This window comes from Podarcis cretensis (assembly GCF_951804945.1).
Source record: "Podarcis cretensis genome assembly, chromosome: 6".
Taxonomy (NCBI): Eukaryota; Metazoa; Chordata; class Lepidosauria; order Squamata; family Lacertidae; genus Podarcis; species Podarcis cretensis.
The window spans coordinates 44,659,457-44,678,159 of NC_137175.1; the positions used below are offsets into that span (position 1 = coordinate 44,659,457).

An 18,703-nucleotide genomic window follows, 5' to 3' on the forward strand; every position below is an offset into this window, starting at 1 on the left:
GTGTAATCTGGATGAGAGAATGTGTTGCTATCTTCAGTAATCAACTGCAGTGAAGTGCAGTTCTGTATCCAGAAGTTTGTTAAGGGTTTAAGCAATTATCATTATAATTTGTCCAATCCCATTCTTATTAAGTTGAGATCATATTTATGTCCTCTGTAGAAGTTGGGGTTATTTCAGCACTAGGGCAATTTCCAAAACTTGCCAAGGTCCTAAGCAACATTATATCTTATCTTAATTTTCCGCCAGTAAATGTTTTTATAGGAGAATTCCAAGGACAAATGCTTAATGTTACATTTGCTTTCTAAGGTGTGATTCCTTCAAAGGCCCTGGTCAATTCCATTTGCCCCTTTCTTTCAAGGCAGAGATGGGGAGCCTGTAGTCTTGCGGATGTTGCTGGATTGCAGCTCCCATCATCCCTAATCACTGGACATGCTGACTGGGGCTGATGTGAACTGGAAGTCAACAACATCTGGAGGATCACAGGTTCCCCAGCCTGGTTTGAGGACCATCAGAAAAGCTAATTGACTTGTTTCAATATGCATTAAGTCTATTGTATAGAATGAAAGCATTTTTCAAAGCTGGCTGGTAGATTTTTTTGCAGCTGGGTGTTTTTGGCAACTGTCCCTTGCTAAAGTATCTATTTTATTTAGCTATTTCAGCAGTCCAGGTGTAAGGGATTTTTGTTGTTGTTGCTGTTTAGCTTTCTTTGGCCTTTGTTGCTGTTGTTAGCTTCAAAGCATTTTTTTAAAATGTCAGATTCTGAAAGAAGCCCCTATGAAGCAATGTTTACAGCAGATGTTGTTTGCAGCAAAGATTATCAGGCACAGGATGAGCAATGGCATACAGCTTTGAGGCATTTTAAATGTGCTAGGTTTGTCCTGAATCAGAAACATAGACCCAATTTGTAAGGCATGTAGTCAGCAATCATGTTGTTTAGCTTCTGATTAACTCTCCCATACTCTGCAAAATTGGTCCATGTTAGCAATTTTATGGGGTTCAAAGCAGTACAAGTGTTCGTACATTCGGAGTGAAAGCAATGTAATTCAGGAAGCATTGCACTCACTTTGAACTGACTTCATTCAATTTCAGCGATGTAATTGTGTAGAAAAAACTGATTGGCTACATACACCCTTTCTGTAAATTAACTGAAACAAAGCATGTTTTCTATCTTACTTGTAATCCTGTACTCAAAACAAACACAAAGATCACAAAGATCATTATGGTGTCGGAAGCCTGCAGCCAATGGAAGGAATGATGCACTCGCCACAATATAGTGAGATTCTATGAAAGAGAGTTAATCTAGAGCTGGAAAAGATAACCCTGACTGTACTGGGATATTGCAGCAGGACCTAGCCCCCTGCCACACATCGAAAGTGGTGAAGAAATTCACGACAGAGCAGCAAATACAGGTACTTGAATGGCCAGGGAATTCCTCAGACGTAAATCCCATTAATGGGACGCGGGTGGCGCTGTGGGTTAAACCACAGAGCCTAGGACTTGCTGATTAGAAGGTCGGCGGTTCAAATCCCCGTGACGGGGTGAGGTCCCGTTGCTCGGTCCCAGCTCCTGTCAACCTAGCAGTTCGAAAGCACGTCGAAGTGCAAGTAGATAAATAGGTACCGCTCCGGCGGGAAGGTAAACAGCGTTTCCGTGCGCTGCTCTGGTTCACCAGAAGCGGCTTAGTCATGCTGGCCACATGACCTGGAAGCTGTCTGCGGGCAAACGCCGGCTCCCTCGGCCCATAGAGCGAGATGAGCGCCGCAACCCCAGAGTCGGTCACGACTGGACCTAATGGTCAGGGGTACCTTTACCTTTTAAATCCCACTGAGAATTTGTGGGCTATATGCAAAAGTCTCCTCTGTGCTGCAAACTGTCCGACTATGGAGAATCTCATTCAGGCGCTGATTCAAGTGTGGTACAGGGATCTGAAAATCAACAGTGACTGTTTGAAACTAGTAGACTCCATGCCAAACCATGTTCAAATGCTGCTTTAAAATAGCGGAGGTCATATCCATTCCTAATGTACATATATGTGAGTTTTGTACAACTACTAAATTCATTGTTTGTTTCAATTAATTTGCACAAGGGTGTAGTAACGGCAGGAAGAAGGATGAGTTGGGGTGGGGAGGGAGCACACAATGGCAGCAGATGGCTGTGAGCACGACGTTCAGGGAGCCTTTTTAGCCCTCTCTCTGACAACTCCCATTACTTAAGCAACCTCTGACGGCAGGGGATGCAAGACATTATTCAAGTGCTGCAATAGAACATAGAAAGTTGCCTTATACTACATCACACCATTGGCCCATTTGACTCAATATTGTCTGTATTGACTGGAAGTGGTCCTCCAGGATTTCAGATAGGAGTCTTTTCCAGCCAAGGATCAAACCTGACTGGGATTGAACTTGGGACCTTCTGCACGAAGAGCAGATGCTCTACCTCTGAGCTACCTCTCAGCTTAGCTACAAATTAGAGACCAGCAAATAAAATATGAGACACAACACTAGTAAACAGTCCATCGCTGTCAGTGTGAATGCAGCAGCACTAGCCAAATAACACACTGGCTCAGGCAGCTGATTTGGGGTGTTGTGAAAGGGCAGTGGACTGTTAGCTAATGCATTGTTTATTTGTATTTCTACTGCCAGGAAGAGGGAGAGGAAGTCATGAGATACCCTGTCTCAGGGGCCAAAATAACTGTATAGTTTGTTAAATGTGCCGAGACTTGTTAGGAGACCCTGTTTCTCTCACAGAGTGATAATTGCTAGAGTGGTTCTCCACGGCAGGCACTGCACCATGAGGAGTGTTGGCTGCTAATTTAATAATGGCAAGAACTGAATTAACATATAAATGGAAAGCATCAAATGGTTCTAAACGGTGCAACCCTTGACACATCGGCTCAGATATAAGAACCCATATTAGTTAAATGGGACTTACTCCCAGGTAAGGAAGTATAGAATTAAAACCTTGATTTAAAAATAGACTAAGATAATTGAAACTACTCTGCATGTGTTGAAATTTATTCCCTTAGTTAGATTTGGAAGGAAAGAAGAAATAGGATTAGGTTAAATAATATTAAAAGTTGGAATCTTTTTTTATCCGATTGTAATGTGTTATTGAATCAAAATATTCCACTTGGAAATCTTATGGCTTGGAGTTGATTTTGAGTATGGAGAAAATGTATAAATGCTTATTTTAAATTTATATTCTAATTAAAATTGGGGAAAATATGTGTTACTGAGGATGATATGCTTTTGGGGTGAATGGAATTTGTACATGCATGCCTATGCACAGCCATAGCACTTTAATTCTTGGTGGCAGTTGATTAGAAACTGGCCTGAACCAATAATTAATTTGCTTCCCAAATAGCTGTTATCTCTCATGCCTCACTAAGGGCTCGTGGATTTGTTTCCAGTGTCATTTCTCTGCAATTAAATGGTCCATTTTCAACACTGTAATTACATAAGCAAATCTTACTGATATATATGTTTGCCTTCCTTATCCAATACCCAATATCTTTGGTAAATTTTGAGTGGAAGGGTATAACATTGATTTAGGATCTAGGATGCAAAAATAACCTTCCTCTTTCAATGCATGCCTGCTTAATCCCAAACTTCAGAAGATTGGGATGAAAGATAATATTCCAAGGTGAAGAGGACGGTTGGTATAGTAATTTACTTTAGTTGTGTCTACCAATGATTACATATTAACTTTCTATTTAATTTTGGGGGGTGAGGGCATCTGAAGTCACATGTGTTCAGAAGGAGTGGGAACTGAATGTTTCTTATAAAAAGGAAACAGAAGATGAAACAACCTAGTACACAGGTATCAAAATGGGCAAACTACTCCTTCTGACTGGTGAGTAGGACAGGCTCAACTTACCATTGAGCTGGCAAAAGTTTCCATCTCTCTGTCAATCTATCTCTTTTTGTTGTTCTCTGCCTTCGTCAACACACTATTCTAGTCTGACCTAGTTTACTTTCAGGTAGTCTTTCTGTCCACGTACATCTATAGACTACCTAGCTATAGTAATTTGATGGCCGTTCTAGAAAATGTTTATAAATTGACTAGAAACTGTGATGGTTTAGGAAAAAATAGACCTCTTGCTAAGAACATAAGAATAAAAACAAATTATAACAGATGTTTTTAGGCTGGATGACAAAAAATGCTTCCAACAGTAAGAACAGGCATAGATTAGAATAAGTTTTGGAATTCCTTGCTCTAGAGTTTTAAGAGACTGAGGGAAATCTCTCAGGATGTTGCTTAAGTCTCAATATTTTTTTTAATATGTGGAACTTGGGTAGGTGATCCACAATATCTTTTTACAGCAACAAATGAGTCAGGATAAAGCTACACAGTATCTCAACAACCACATATTCCCAATCTTGCATTTGCTGAGATAACGTCAATGTGGAGGGAGGACACTTGAAGGAGACAGAGGTGGACTGGTGGGGCAGATTGCTGGGCTACAACTCCCATCATCCCTGACCATTGGCAATGATGGCTGAGACTGATGGGAGCTGCAGTCCAGCAACATCTGGAATTGTTCCCCATCGCTGCCTTATTTAGGAAACAGGATTTGAGGAACCCCATGTTTTCCTCATAAATGTGAATTTCAACTCGTTATAGCTATGCCATTATGAAGAGGATCCCAGAATCCAAGTATTTATTTTCTACACATCTAAGACAGGACCACAACATATAACAAATTGAATTGTCTGTCTCATCAAGCCAGTAACCATTGTTTGCAATATATCAGGACAAACTCATGGCTTGCTTCAAAAGCTTCAGAGATCTACAGCAAAACCACCTGATGAGAACACCATTGACTTAAACAGGCTTAGGAGTAATGCTGTCTCTCAAAGGAACCATGGGTGAGAAAGCCTAGGGATCTATAACAAAGTATTCTCAATTGATCAGCACCCTTAACAAACTACACTTCCCATGATTCTGTTGGGGGAAGCCATGACACTGATGCAGACAATGCAAGTTTGTAGTATAGATCTGTTCATTGACTTGTAGTTGGGGTGAACTAAGAAATATACATGACTAGCTTTTGTGTTTGACTAACAATGGAACTTTTCTTTCATAGGTCTGGCTCTCCTGCTGCATGTGCAGCTGGGTAAGTTGTAGCAAATTTCTTTTTATTTTATTTTATTCCATAAAAAGCACTACCTAAAAGAAGCTTCTCCTCTAGTAGGAAATTTGAATGCATTGGTTGATTTTAACCTTTCAAACTGCAGGTGCATCTACCAATATTGTCTGCTACTTCACCAACTGGTGCCAGTATAGACCTGGTATTGCACGTTATATGCCCGAAGATCTTGACCCATGCCTATGTACTCATGTCATCTATGCTTTTGCGGGCATGGCAAACAACCAGATCCAGACCATCGAGTACAATGATGTGGCTCTCTACGGTGGCATCAATGGACTCAAAACCTAGTAAGATCCAGCAGTTTGACATACAACATTCAACACAAGGGGCAGAATCAAGAGAATTAATTTCCAGTGAAATAAATGGGGATTGAGTATTAAGTTTAAATCCCATGAACTTCCATGCAACTTTAGCTCCATGTTTTTCTATGGCTTACGCCTAATTTTTGCATTTCCTATTCCATTTCAATAATATACCGGTACCTGTCTTTCATATTAGCAAAAATCAGACATATATGATACAGAAGGGAAAAGAAAGTAATAAATGGGTGTGTCTGCTCCTTTCTCCAGGCAACTTTCTGCCCAATATAACAACAGAAGCACACTTTTACAATTTGCTTTCTGGTTTCTTGAAGCCCTGGACAGGCTCCCCCCTAAATTTGCTCCAAAACTCTCGCAACTCCCCAGATTCTGAGGGAGTGTAGCGGAATGAGAAGCAAATGTCCAATTAGATCTCACCATCTGTTGCATTTTTATATTAACAATCGCCCTTTCTATGCAATTCTCAAAGGGTACAGGAATTCTCTTTAGATCTATCCCTACTTGTAAAGTTTGTGTGGATATTTCAATTCTTTCTTTTTAAAGACAGCCCGCTTGTAACCGTTTGCATATGGTTCAGAGTCTCTTTAATGACCTTCCAAATAATTTGTTTACAGCAATCCTGACCTGAAAACCTTGCTGTCTGTTGGAGGCTGGAACTTCGGTACCCAAAAGTAAGGTCCTCTAGGAGATCCCCTCCCATATTTAGCACTAGGGTGATTAGGCGAAAAAGAGGACAGAGCCCCTGTGCCTTTCATAGCTGACCAGAAGAGAGAACCTCCACAACTGCTGAAATTTCCTCTTCTACACAACTGGTGCAGGCGCTCTGTCCTCTGTTCCACCTGGGCATATTGTTTAGCACCATCTCCAACCTTGCTCTACATTAGCTGTTCTATTTCCCTGGCCCATAAATTAGCACATCTAGAACTGTTTTCCCTTCTTCCAGCTCCTTAACTAGTGCAGTATGGTTCTAGATTAAAGAAGCCAAGGACAACTTTTATGTGTACAAATCTAGTCACATGTATGTAGATGTGTGTGAGAGTTGTGTATTGTGAGGGTGTTCCCTGCATCTCTCTTTTTGTTTCCAGCTCCTTGTGTGCATCTGGAAGTAGATTCCATGTTTCTGCTTCCAAGTAGTCAGAAAAAGCAACTTCCAGGGGCAGGGGGCAACTTTCATCTCACAAGATACATACACACATTTCTATACTGGATTAAATCCATAGATACACGTTTTTACCACAAGAAGGGGGCTGGATATGTTGCTAGAACAACAGGAAAGTATCTTCAAGTCCAAACAATGAAGATTAATTTAAGCTGTTCCTCACAAGGGAGGGAACTCCGGTTCACAGCCAATGCGATTGGACTTGGACTGGAGACACTTGGGTTCAAATCCTTGCTCAGCTATGGAATTCACTGGGTGGCCTTGGGCAAGTCACTGTCACCCAGGCTAACCTATCTTGCAGGGTTGTTGAGGAGATAAAATGGGATAACTCAGTTAATATCACACTTAACACCTTTGTAGGCATGTGGGAAATTAACATGCCTTAAGAGATGTGAGGAATATTATCAGGAAAGAATAAATATTTGGATTTTAAGGTTAAGTGACTGAAGATATCCCCTTCCTATCTAAATCAGGGATAGCATTATGGAGCAGGAAATCAAAATCTCTAGTTTAGGGAGGGAAACCTATGACCCTCCAGCTACTGTTGGACTCCAAAACTCAACAACAGTCAGCATGGGCAATGGTCAGGGGTGACCAGAGGTGGAGACCAGCAACATCTGGAGGGCTGAAGGTTCCCCATCCCTCCTGAAGTCTGTGGAAATCAAAGCTTAACAATCCCAAAAGGCTATGCTGTTTGCAATGATCAAAGTATCTGGAGAGCACTAGGTTGGTGAAACCTAACTCAGACCATCATCAGCAGATCTAATTAAGCTCTATGGTTTCAGATTTGTAGAACTGATCATTCTGACCTTCTTCTTTGCAGGTTTTCTGACATGGTTTCCTCTGCTCAGAACCGCCAGACTTTCATTCAGTCTGCCATCTCCTTCCTGCGCAAGTATGGCTTTGATGGGTTGGATATTGACTGGGAGTACCCTGGCAACAGAGGCAGCCCCGCTGATACCCAACAACTTTTCACAGTCTTGCTCAAGGTTGGCTTCTACAATGTGCTCTCTCTGTATCTAGGTGACTAATATAGCAGTGAAAGGTTTGTTCTGGAATTTTACCCAGTGCTATTTGTCTAGGCAACGCAATCACTAAAACAGATATAATAACACCTCCATGTCTTTAGGGTAGGATACCTTATTTCTCATTCTTTCCTGGGCTGGATCTAGACACATCAAAAAAAGTGTTTCAGGAAAATGAGTTGTGAACTTTATTATGGGAAATATAATGTAGCTGAGTACCCTGTTCGTGTTCCAATAATCTGCATCTCAGAAATATTAACAGCATTTTTGATGCTCATAGTTTGAGGCAAATGGTGGGTAGAGAGCTTCAGAAGTGGATATAGAGGGAAGTGAGACTGTGATTACAGTTTTTGATTAAATAACTGCATGAGTGGAATTACTTCTTCTTCTGCCCACTCCCTCCACCCCCTGTGCATGCCCAACACCATCCCCATCTCTACTCAGGAAAGTTAGACGGGGGACCCAGAACAGATCTGGGGGGGGGGGGGCATTCAGAAAGCGGAGAAAGTTCCATCAAGCAAGCGGAAGTCATTCTGCTTATGCAAGGAGCTACTCAGTGCTACGTTGAATACAACCCAATTTTCTTAGTTACCCTGTGCCTTACATTCTGGAACATCACTTCATTATGTCCGCAAAGCGAAGCATTTTAAACATTTTTTAAAAACTATGACCCTGAGATTAAGAGTCTCATGCTCTACCAACCAGACAATGAAGACTTTAAGAACTCAGATAAGGGTGTGTGTGTGTTCTTAAAAGAGTAGCTTAGTGCTGGAGCTACAAATTTTCTCTTAGGAGCAAATGTCTGCACTGCTGCTCCCTTTATCCCTCCTAGTGTGCTTACTCCAGAAGCAGGGGGGGAGGTTGAAAAGGATAAAAATTATTTCCCCCTTGACCACCATTCCACTCATCCATACGCACACAGGAGCAGGCACAGCAAGTCTGTAGTTTTTCCACCATCCCAACCTACCTCCTGGGGCACTTGCCTCCTCTTGCCCCCTACCCTCGATCCAGACCTGGAGTAGCTTGTGACAATTCACTTCTTCCAATAACAGGAAATGTATGAAGCTTTTGAACAGGAGGCTTCTCAAACCAACAAGCCCAGACTGTTGATCTCTGCAGCTGTGTCTGCTGGTGTGGGCACCATTGAGACTGCTTACCAGATCCCAGAGATGTCTAAGTAAGTTGCATGTGGATAGCTTGGCTCATTGTGAGCTAGCATAGACAATACGGAGGTAGCTGGCCCAATGGTTTCATTTGGTATAAGGCAGTTTCCTATGTTCCTAAGAGGAGACAGGCGTACACAGTGGAAAGACACTGGCATTGGGGTAGACTGGTCATTATGGCAATTGCATCATAGCTTAGGACTTCTGCTGCAGTGATCACCCACTATCGAAAAAGCTGAGAGCTTCTTGGGTTGGAGTGGGTGCCTCCTCACTTTGCCAAACACTAATTTAAAAAATCCAGAATATGATGGCTGGTTTCCTGGTCACATATCAGGCAAGCAGTGGTTATGTCTATGGCTCAACACTTCAGTGAAATCTGAAATAACAAGAGCAGCAGAGATTAAACAGAGAGTACCTGCCTATCTCCATCTACTGTATCTGCCTGTGATCTTGCCTATACTTGTCAGTTCAGGAAAGAGGAAAGAATGTGACTTATGTGGCAGAGGACATGCACAGGCCAAATTATGTTTCAGCACGGAATTCTTTACATCCTTTAGCATAGTCTGAAGTAGATACATAACAGTTTATTAATGTGTGCATTGGAGCATATTACTATGTTCACCAGTGACAAAAACAAACATTAGCAGTAATGCTGAAGTGATTGATGAAAGTCTCTGTGTGGATCTTGTGTGTATTGCATCTATACCCTGCAAATCTCACAAATCTTGAGAGGCTGCCCCATGCTCAGTGATTGGGAACTTGGCAATATCTACATTGTATTAATATTAACAATTAAACTCTATTGCAGAAGCAAGACACTTTGCCTTCTTACTTATCAATGATTTGAATCATGAGACCAAACGAGATAGGGACCTGAGAATCACCAGAGATGGCTGAGGATATCATATAATAATGTTTCCTAACCAACTGAAATCTGATACATTTTCGGGGTGAGGGGTACAAGACAACAGCATCAATGCATGCCAAATGGCCTGTTTTAAATTTGCATAAATTTAAATGAATTGTAATGTTGAATACACTGAAACTGATATATAGAAATGTGCAACAGCCATGATTCTTCCCTTTTCTCTGATAGAAGTGGCAGTGATTAGTTAGCAGAGTAAACACATATGAGGAAAGGGTCCAAAGTTTTCCTTAGAGGAAAATAAATTTCTGGACTGACATATTTGCCTATTTGCTTCCCTCACGTCCCTCCAAGGTACATGGATCTGATCAATGTAATGACTTATGACCTCAGAGGATCCTGGGAAGGTTTCACTGGTGAGAACAGCCCTCTGTATGCAGGCCCTGAAGACCAAGGCTCCTATATTTACTTCAATGTGGTAAGTGACTGAACAGAAATGAAGGGTTTCCTTTATCATCAATCATATCCTACATATTCAGCTGCTGAATATGTAGTTCAGAATTGTCCCATGATTTGCCTTCTGATTGCCTCCTCAATGTTCTTTCCACCAGGACTATGCTATGAACTACTGGAAGAAGAATGGTGCACCAGCTGAGAAGCTGATGGTGGGATTTGGAGCCTATGCTCGCACCTTTACCCTGAGCAACCCTTCTAACCATGGCCTGGATGCACCAACCTCTGGGCCAGGGAGAGGTGGGGCCTACACCCAAGCAGCTGGGACGCTGGCCTATTTTGAGGTAAAACTCTGGCACAGTTCTTGCAGCAATCCTGAACATTTGTTAGTTATCATGATGTCCTGCATTTTCATTTTTTTTTTAATTATAGCTTTTTATGTACTACTGATGCAGTTTTGCATCTGGACATTGCACTTGTGAGCTAATATAGTTATCCAGTTTATTTCTGTATAGTTTCATGCTTCTGTTTTTGAATGGCTGTTTATTTGTTGCTTTCTGTGCCAAGGAGCAAAATGGCCAGTTCTCGAATACAGAAAGTGTGCTCTTTTTAAGCCAGCATCTGCCATCCTGGTGCTCTCCAGATGTTTTGGACTAAAAACATCATCCAGATGTTTTGGACTAAAAACATCCTATCAGCTTGCTTTAAACTACGGCAACGTGCAAGCCACTCTTTGCACTGTTGGAGCTGACATGGTTGGAAGGAATGGAATTTTGTGCATCTGACTTGTTTCCCTAATAAAACTCTAAGGCCAGCTATGATTTCCACATTTTTCTCCCTCTCACAGCTGACAAACACTGGTATGATTTCTGGAAATGGGTGTAAAGTAGACATAACCCAACATAGTTCAGCTAGCCTTGGGTAACTAGATCAAACACTTTCATTGGCTTAATCCAAGATATTTGTCTCCACAGGTCTGTACCTTCTTGAAGGAGGGTGCCACGGTTGTGTGGAATGCTCCCCAGGAAGTCCCTTATGCCTATAAAGGAAATCAGTGGATTGGCTATGATAACCCTAAGAGTTTTGGTATCAAGGTAAGCCTGTTTATTGTCTCCATATTCTGCCCTTATTCAGCACTCTCCTAAAATGGCCAGAGGCTCCTCCTGGAAGGCAACTTGTTTTTCTTCTCCCACCTTCCCCATTCCTATGGAGGGTCATGCCATCAAGCTTTCTTTGAAGAAACTGCAGGTTTAGACTGTGTTGAGTCTGAAAGAGCAGAGCAGAAGGATTTCTAGGGAGCTCAGGAGGAACAAGCTCCCCCCCCCACCCTCCCTTTTAGAAGCCTAATGGGGGAGTAGTATCCATTATGTTCCACCTGTATATTTATGCTCTGCCTGTATATTTGTAAAGAATATGAAAATATTACACAACATCTTAAATCTCCCATGACCTTATAGAAAGAAAACTGCACCCAAGTACACACATCCAGGAAAACTGGGGATAGTGGAACAATTATGTAGTATTTTCCCCCTAAATAAAAAATTGATTAACTGAGTTTCATGCCTCTAACAGTGCAAATCCAAGTCTGTTGTTTTTTTTTATATAAGTAAACTCCACATAGTTCAGCTGGATTTTTTTCTCCAAATATGGTTAGGATTTCAGACTATCTGTTCAGGATTTATGTACTGTAATTCCTTAACCTATTTCCTGTAACTGAAGCTTTAAAAGTTACAGACCACAACTCTGGAGTATAGAGTCAGGCTGTTTATGCTCTCTATCTTAGCAGCTCAAGGGAAAGATAGCTCTGGTTCTCATTTACTACATAATGCTTAACCGTCTAACTCACAGGCTAAGTGGCTGTTGGAGAACAACTTTGGAGGAGCCATGGTCTGGGCTATTGACTTGGATGACTTCACTGGCACATTCTGCGGGGAAGGCAAATACCCCCTGATGAATGCCTTGAAAGCTGGATTGGGAGTCACCACACCAAGTGAGTAGCATACTCCTGTTGGCAGGATAGAACAAAGTGCATGGCATGCCCAGAAACCTTCGTTTTGTCTGTATGTGAAATAGTGCTACTGACTCCTATTGTGTGTTCATCTCTGCCCTCTTTGGCTCATTTCTTTTGAGGCAGTATGGCTGGTCCACTACTGAAAAAGCCACTGGGTGTGATGATAATTATCTGGATTTCAGCAGATGGGAGGCAGAATTTAACCCTTTCCTTTTCTGCTATGGTCCTTAGGAAAATCCTTCCTCTGAAGTCCTTACTTACTTTGGACACCTTCCTCTCAGTGCAAATATAGTGGACACTCGGGTTGCAAACGTGATCCATGCGGGAGGCACGTTCGCAACCCACAGCATTCGCAACCCGCAGCAGTGCGTCTGCGCACATGCAGGTTGCAATTCGGCGCTTCGGCGCATGTGCAAAGTGCGATTTAGCGCTTCTGTGCATGTGCGACCCCCAAAACCCGGAAGTAACCCGTTCCAGTACTTCCGGGTTTCGACGGGTAACCCAAAAAAACGCAACCTGAAGCATTTGTAACCCAAGGTGTGACTGTACTAGCTGAATTTTCACAATGGAGGGAAAGGTTACATTTCCCCCTCTACATGGGCTGCAGTCCCAGTCATTATCCTGCATACATTCTCTGCTGGTTATATTTTTGCAAAGATGTGGTTCATGCCATGTCTAGTCTGGCCAGGGCTTCTTTTGCCATGCTCTGTTAAATTTTAAATTCTCCTTGAATGAGGTTTGTGTTTATGAGACTTTTGTTCCTCACTCCTAGTGCAGGCAATATTGAAAGATATTCCCAAAAGTCTGACTCAGTTTAAGGCAGCCTTCTGTGTTCCTAAAGTTCTAACGCCATTTTCATCTTCCTTTCAGACTGTAAGGTGCCTGCAACAACCCTTGGCACTAATGCTAATCAGCCTGCCCAGGCTACAACAGCAGCCCCATCTGGTGGTGGAAGCTCTGGTGGAAGTGGAAGTGGAAGTGGAAGCTCTGGTGGCAACTTCTGCAACGGAAAAGCCAGTGGCCTCTACCCAGATCCCACTGACAAAAATAGCTTCTACCATTGCGTGAATGGGAAGACCTACCAACAATATTGCCAGAGTGGCCTTGTATTTGATGCCAGCTGCTCCTGCTGCAACTGGGCATGAAGAGAACAGCCAGAGTAGTACACACACCTTCCACTGCAGTCAACAGCAAGGAAAGAATTCAGCATGATAAATAAAGATGCATTGCATTCAAATCATAGTCTATGGTTTCTTTTGCACAAATTCAGTATCTCTTCCCATTAAATCAAGTACTTCAATTACATTTTCTTGCAGTGCTGTAAAAAACAACCCCATACTTGATCAAATGTGTGATTTATTTAATTTATTCATTTGCTTTGAAAACATACTGATCATTTTTACCATCCCAAAAGTGTCCAATGAAACATGAGAGAAAACTGTCAACATAGGAATATAAAACATGCTGCAAGAGAAAATCATGACAAAGATTACAATTCTGAGACAAAGTATGGAGCTCTCATGTAAATATTTAGTTAGATATAGGGAAATAAATGTAGCAGCATAGTGGTCTTGTTGGAGTCTGAAGATCACCATTTTCCTACAGTGAGGAAAAATCCTCTATTCACACACTCCACAAACTATAAAAGGTGCTACAGCATTCTTTGTTGATTTTGTTACGGCAGGCATAGTAAAGCTGTGTATATACAGTACCACATCTTCAAAGCACAGTCTTTTCCTTAAAGAATTATGGGGAGTGCAGTTTACTCCTCAGAAAGCTACAACTTCCAGCAACCCTTAACAATCTACAATGCCCAGAATTCTTTGAGGGAAAGAATGTTATTCAAATGTGCTTTAAAGGCATAGTATGTACCCAGCTACCCCTATGGATGCTATTTCTGGGATTGTAGCAATCGGGTGACCAAATGCAATTAAATTGTTTATTCCCTCTAACTTCCCCCAACCCTCAATGCTTTTCTTGACTGCCACCACAACATATAAAGACCTCAATTAGCAGCAACCTTTAATGAATTCAGACCTAGTGTGGCCATGTGTCCTGCTTTCCAGAGGGCAGACTTTTATTTGAAGGGCTGTCAGAGAGAGGACAAGCCTCTGTTTCAAAATATCCTCCATCTGAAGGGTCTTCCAATTCAAGTCTGGTCTAAAGCCCAAGAACAGCAAGAAGGGAGAGCAGGGGCCTTGAGGTCAGCACCTGGACAGTGGACTGAGCAGGGACCCAGGTCACCCAGTCATGTTCTATACTGAGATGTACCTATACATACAAATCAACATTTGCCAGTTGTATGCAGATCTGTGTAATCTTCTGTCCTTTTTGTTGATAATGTATTTCCTCCTTTGGGGCAATGAGTGGAGTGCAGAGCAGTTGCCATCACCAACACACATGGAAACAACAAGAAAGAAAAGTTCTACAAAAACTTTCCAAGTCCAACATGGAAACATTTCAAGCATTAGGAATGGAAGGATTTCTCCATTTCCCATTTCCCCCAATCTTCAATTTAGTCCTCCACTTTTCTGCAGAAATTTGTGGTTTAAAAAAAAAATCCTCAAGAAAATCGTTCAGCTTTTTTGTTCCACTTTCTCCTAATAAACATGTAAACTTTGACTAATGCACACATTTTTGCAAGACTTTTCTCTTAATATAATGCATTTTTGTATGTTACTCTCACTAAGAAATGCATTTTTATGCCCATCATCCCCTAGTATGTGCACTCTTGGAAACATTGGTTGAATAACTACAGCACAAAATTCAGCTAAGTGTGAATTTTGCAGGATGACAGTTTTTCAGTTTTCATATTGTTTTGGAAAGTGCAAATTCATTAGGTTCATTTTTAAATGCAAGCACAATAGAATTTCACCCCCATCTCTACAACCAGTGCTTTTTTTCTGGGGAGTACGCAGGGGTATGCATACCACTAAACCTTTTGTGAATCTAAGAGGAGGGAGAGGGAGAGGGAGAGGGAGAGGGAGAGGGAGAGGGAGAGGGAGAGGGAGAGGGAGAGGGAGAGAGAGAGAGAGAGAGAGAGAGAGAGAGAGAGAGAGAGAGAGAGAGATTGAGGGGCAGTATTTCAATATGAGTAGGAACATGAGAGAACCCCTAAACATTTTTTTAGGGGAGAAAGCACTGCCTACAACTATATACATTCTTCCTCAAAGAAATTGTGGTTTTGGTTGTTAAAATGCCATCATCGTTGTCAACGGGCTTGATCACACAAATGTGGACATGTTAGACAGAAGGGTGTGGCAGTGTTATGCCCAACACAGTTGGGAACATGCACCCATGCTATTTTCCCTAATGGGCTACCAATGCTGGCCATTTCACATTCATTACCAAGGCTTTTGGGCAAAGAAAGCTCATGACCACAGCCAACCTGAGACATTCGTGATGGGGCAACTGGTGCTCCTCAACTGCATGTCTCCTGCTTCTTAAGGATCTTCCCACTATCTTATCCTGCCCTGCTCACCCTCTCTTGACCCAGTGGCTGGCACTACAGCAGCTGTATGAAATAAACAGAATAGTATTTGATAACTGATACTTGACTCTATTTGACATTTTTTTGTGTAAAGGTAGATGATATTTGAAGATTGACAGATTATTATGAGGCTTCACATTTGATTTCTACCAAAATCAAGACAAAGACATGCTGACAACTCTGAAACATTTGAATTTCTAGTGTTGAGGCATTTATTCAGTAACAATCTGAATTTGAAACTCAAAAATATTATTTTTTTATACCAAATAATTTACAAATTGCAAAATGTTGACAAGGAAAACAGGAAACAAGCAAAACTGTTAGCTCAAGCCAGCATTCAATTCATTGGTTGTTAGTTTCACTGTGAAACTAGGCACACAGTATGGCTAGATCATTGCATAACCTCACCTTTTATGTTAATTCTTTCTTTCCTGTTATGGATCCTGAAACACAGCTGTTTTGCGCAAGTAGCTGAAATAATTTGCCATGCCTAAACTGTAGTGGGATATAGCATTCCAAGTAGAAAATCCATCAGATATGACACTTACAGACTGTCACTATTTTATGGGTGGGATTCAGTTGCATATTGGGTAAATTCAAGTAGCGCAATTAAAGTGTATTGGTGCTCTTGCACAACAAGCCTACTTTTTAAAAAATGGACTTTTGTGGCAGGAAAAGTTATTGGAAAGTGTGGCTATAATTATTGATTAATGTGATATCATATAATAACCTCCACAACAAAGCTGAATGGATGTTCAAGGAACAAATGTCATATGACCTCCTCACAAACTTTGTGCGAACAAGTCAATAAAAAGGTCACCTGAAAGTGATGCTTACTGAGTTCTGTAGTCCCTAGAATAGAGGAATTCCTGACTTCCTCAGCAGATCCTGTAACACTTGTTGACACCATATGTTGTGTGTTTTTAAAAAATGACTGTTTCTCAATCAACACAATGGAGAAGAAGTTAGTCGTTCACTTAGGACAAGGGTAGGAAATCTGCGCTCTTCAGAAGTTCTTGGATACCAACTCACCCAAAAAATGCTTTTGATAAAAGACTTCATCAAACACTTCTGAGTAAGCTTAGCAGTTATGAAAGAAGAGGTCTTCTTGTGGATTGGTAAATGGTTAAGAAACAGGAAGGAGAGAGTAGGAATAAATGGACAATGGAGAGATAAATAAAGTGGAGTCCTCCAAGGGTCAGTATTGGGATCTGTGCTTCTTAACTTGTTCATAAATAATCTGGAGTTAGAGGTGAGCTGCGAGGAAGCCAAGATTGCTAATGTCAAATTGTTCAGCATGGTTAAAACAAAAAGAGATTGTGAAGAGCTCCAAAGGGATCTCTCCAGAGTACATAAGTGTAAAATGATGCACACCATGACAAAAAATATATTAATTTCATATACATGCTCATGGGGTATGAACTGGAGTTAACTGGTGATGAAGGAGACCTTGGCATCATAGTGGGTAGCTTGATGAAGATGTTTCCCTAGTGTGTGGCAGCTATGAAAAAGGTCAATACCATGTTGATTAATTTAGAGAAAAGTCATGTAAGTGGTGACATGATATAGGTGTATAAAATTATGCATGTAGAGAAAGTGGATAGAGTCTTCCTCCCTCTCTCAGAACATTAGAACTTGGGGCCATTCAATGAAGGTGAATGTTGGAAGATTTAGGACAGACAAAAAAACCACAGGGACCTCTTCACAAAGTACGTAATTAAACTATAGAATTTGCTCCAACAAGAAGCAGTGATGGCCACCAATATGAATGGCTTTAAAAGAGGGTAAGATAAATTCATGGAGGGTACAAGCAACACGGATTACATTCTACCTCTACTGTTGGAGGCAACATGTCTCTGAATACCAGTTGCTGGGAATCTCAAGTGGAGTGTTGTTGTACTCAGGTCCTGCTTATGTACATCTGACTGGCCACTGTGAGAACAGGATACTGGATTAGAAGGACCTTTGCCCTGAGCCAGCAGACTCTTCTGCTCTCATACACTCCAGCAAGCATGATCAGTGTGAGCAAGCATGAGCGGTAGACTCATAATCTGGTGAACAGGGTTTGATTCCCCGCTCCTCCACATGCAGCTGCTGGGTAACCTTGGGCCAGTCACACTTCTTTGAAGTCTCTCTGCCCCACTCACCTCATAGAATGTTTGTTGTGGGGGAGGAAGGGAAAGGAGAATGTTAGCCACTTTGAGACTCCTTCAGGTAGTGATAAAGCGGGAAATCAAATCCAAACTACTACTCCTCTTCTTCTTCTTCAATGGTGATAGGACCTGTAAAAAGGTAAAGGTAAAGGGACCCCTGACCGTTAGGTCCAGTTGTGTCCAGCTCTGGGGTTGTGGCGCTCATCTCGCTTTATTGGCCGAGGGAGCCAGTGTACAGCTTCTGGGTCATGTGGCCAGCGTGACTAAGCCACTTCTGGCGAACCAGAGCAGTGCACAGAAACGCCGTTTACCTTCCCACTGGAGCGGTGCCTATTTATCTACTTGCACTTTGACGTGCTTTCGAACTGCTAGGTTGGCAGGAGCAGGGACCAAGCAACGGGAGCTCACTCCGTTGCAGGGATTCGAACCACCGATCTTCTGATCGGCAAGTCCTAGGCTCTGTGGTTTAACCCACAGCGCCACCCACGTCCCTTATAGGAGCTGTAGTCCAGCATTATTTGGAGGGTCACAGGTTCTACGCCTGTGACACAGGAAAGCCTAACAAGACTTGAGAACCAGTTTTCTAACCATGGTTTTGTTAAACCTGGACCAGGGAAGCAGAGAGTATTCCTGGTTGGGAGATCCTCATAATTTCTCACTAATTAAGGAATCGTCAGTTGTCCATTTATAACCATGGTTGCAAACCTTTCTAGGCTTCTGGACACATCTGGATTTTTGAGCAAATGCTGGGGGAACCTTCTCCTCTAGTCACTTCTCTCCCCTTCACCCTAGATCGGCCCCCTCAAAGAGACAAAATACATGCACACAGTTCAGTTTTGCAAGGGAACAATCAGGTAACTGGGACAAACAGCTGGAAGTCCTCGGTAAACAGGTTATATAACTGTTCTCAAT

General features: G+C 41.9%; 1 protein-coding gene across 1 annotated transcript; it reads left to right on the top strand.

Moving 5' to 3' along the window:
• The first annotated feature begins 3,734 nt into the window (after nucleotides 1–3,734).
• On the top strand, nucleotides 3,735–13,385 carry LOC307219277 (acidic mammalian chitinase-like). The gene is made up of 11 exons (XM_079982374.1): nucleotides 3,735–3,852; nucleotides 5,087–5,116; nucleotides 5,238–5,439; nucleotides 6,087–6,143; nucleotides 7,455–7,620; nucleotides 8,709–8,833; nucleotides 10,039–10,162; nucleotides 10,296–10,481; nucleotides 11,112–11,231; nucleotides 11,986–12,127; nucleotides 13,019–13,385. The coding sequence occupies exons 1-11, from the start codon at nucleotides 3,828–3,830 to the stop codon at nucleotides 13,291–13,293; spliced, it is 1,452 nt and encodes a 483-aa protein (XP_079838500.1). The 5' UTR covers nucleotides 3,735–3,827; the 3' UTR covers nucleotides 13,294–13,385.
• Nucleotides 13,386–18,703: the final 5,318 nt, after the last annotated feature.

Excerpts from the sequence above, each read along its gene's own strand:
- LOC307219277 (XM_079982374.1), top strand. The coding sequence starts at position 3,828 with ATGGGCAAACTACTCCTTCTGACTG. Across the intron at positions 5,117-5,237 it reads CCTGCTGCATGTGCAGCTGG|GTGCATCTACCAATATTGTC; the intron begins GTAAGTTGTAGC and ends TTCAAACTGCAG. Across the intron at positions 8,834-10,038 it reads CAGATCCCAGAGATGTCTAA|GTACATGGATCTGATCAATG; the intron begins GTAAGTTGCATG and ends CGTCCCTCCAAG.